General features: G+C 47.4%; 1 protein-coding gene across 1 annotated transcript in view; it reads right to left on the bottom strand.

Annotated features, from left to right (window-relative positions):
- Positions 1 to 1,705, bottom strand: part of MTR (5-methyltetrahydrofolate-homocysteine methyltransferase) — a 103,812-nt gene that overhangs the window by 58,503 nt on the left and 43,604 nt on the right. The window contains exon 15 of the mRNA XM_023520822.1: positions 52 to 237. Coding sequence (XP_023376590.1) covers positions 52 to 237 — 186 coding nt within the window. The remainder of the gene's footprint in view (positions 1 to 51; positions 238 to 1,705) is intronic.

Below are 1,705 nucleotides of genomic sequence, written 5' to 3'. Positions count from 1 at the left end.
TCTGTCAAGCCTGTGGAACACCATGGAGCTTGGTCAAAAGAAACCACTCACTTGTCCCTCTTCATCAAAAGCCATGACGACCACGGCAGCTCCAAACTTCTTGATCCTGCTGGCCTTCTCCAGGAAGTCGGCCTCCCCCTCCTTCAGACTGATGCTGTTGACGATGGGCTTCCCCTGGCAGCACTTTAGCCCAGCTTCGATCACAGCGAAATTGGAAGAGTCGATACACAAGGGCACCTGAGGTCACAAAGGCGGAAAATCACAGAAAGACAAGTCACCACAAATTCCCTTCCAAGGGCTCCGAAACAGTCCCCATCTCTTCCTTAGGAAAACAATAGACAAGTAATAATAGTGAGAGAGACAAGACTTTAATGTTAATGTGCTTGTTCTTAAAGTCTAAAATACTTGGAGCAATTCCAGTCGGACGAGAGGCTCCGAGCGCAAAGGGCCCGACCTGTCTAACTCAGACCACACTGAACTCCGGCATGGGACAGCCGAGTGGGCTCACCGGCTCCAGTGCTAGTTCACACGCTCAAGCGCCTCTGCCCTGAGGCCAGCACCGCACAGGAGTCCCACATCCCTGCTCTGACTCCGGAATTGACCGTTAACCTCACGCCCTCTGGAACAGTTATTCAAATTCAATTTTCTCTTTGGAGAATCAAGTTCCTGACTGGAAAAAAAAAGTTTTACTGTTAGAGAGCAAAAGCAGATGTCATCTTCAACAGATGCACATAACTAAGGTCAAGGACAAAACCGAAAGGCGCAGATGAGAACAGGCTCCCTTTCGTTACCCTCCGTGCACTCACGCCTGTGTTCCAGGAAAAGCGGAAGGGCTTCAGGGAAGGATAAGGCAGCTGATCTAAGCTTCATTATGTAATGAATTCATTCAACGAATAATCAAGTGACGACCATGCTACGCCCCTTGCTAGATTCGGGGCCACTGGTAGGGCAGACAGGGCCCTGGCTTCCCCAAACTTATGATTTAACAAGTAATGGCAAAAGGAATGGGAGCACAGGCTGCCATGAAAGCGTATTCCAGGGGCACCGAACCCGACCTGTGACACCGGGGAGGCTGTAACGGAGAGTCAGGAAGAGGGGCCCCCGGCAGTCAGCTCCTCCTTAAGGCACAACACCAAAGGGGAGCAGAACAAGCAAGGAAGCCATGGGTTTAGCTCTTTCCTAGCATACTAAGTAATGGCAGGTGTGCTAGGCAGAGTCAAATACAACAACAGCAGGCCAATGTTTTAAAGCACTTGCTGACAGTCTGGTGTCCTGAACTTGCTGGTAAAAATGTGCTGGTCAAACACTTATAGTCTACCCCAACTGTTCAAAATTTGGTCTCAAATTTTAGAAGTAGGTCAAAATCAGGAAGAATTAAGAAAAAAAATTCTGATAGCAGTCAGAACGTTGAGTAATTAATAATGTCTTAAGTTACACGGGCTCCTTCACAGTTAACAAGGTGTTTTTATCTTTACAATCCACAAGTCAGACAAAACAGGCATGATTATTCCCATTTCAGGGATGAGAAAGGAAACTACAGTCTGTGGACAAAAACGGGGATCTCTGGAAAGTGACCTCACAGGATGCCCGGATCATAATTCCTAACTGGGCAGGTCATGGCATGTAGTCAGGCCCCAGGTATATAACTTTTTTACTAAAAGGTTTATCTTTTTGCCTTAAGCAAAACCTGCCCATTTGTTTCTGT

Source organism: Pteropus vampyrus, unplaced genomic scaffold (assembly GCF_000151845.1).
Source record: "Pteropus vampyrus isolate Shadow unplaced genomic scaffold, Pvam_2.0 Scaffold279, whole genome shotgun sequence".
NCBI classification, from domain to species: domain Eukaryota; kingdom Metazoa; phylum Chordata; class Mammalia; order Chiroptera; family Pteropodidae; genus Pteropus; species Pteropus vampyrus.
Note: the sequence above shows the minus strand (reverse complement) of the source record. Positions and strands in the feature narration are given on the sequence as shown.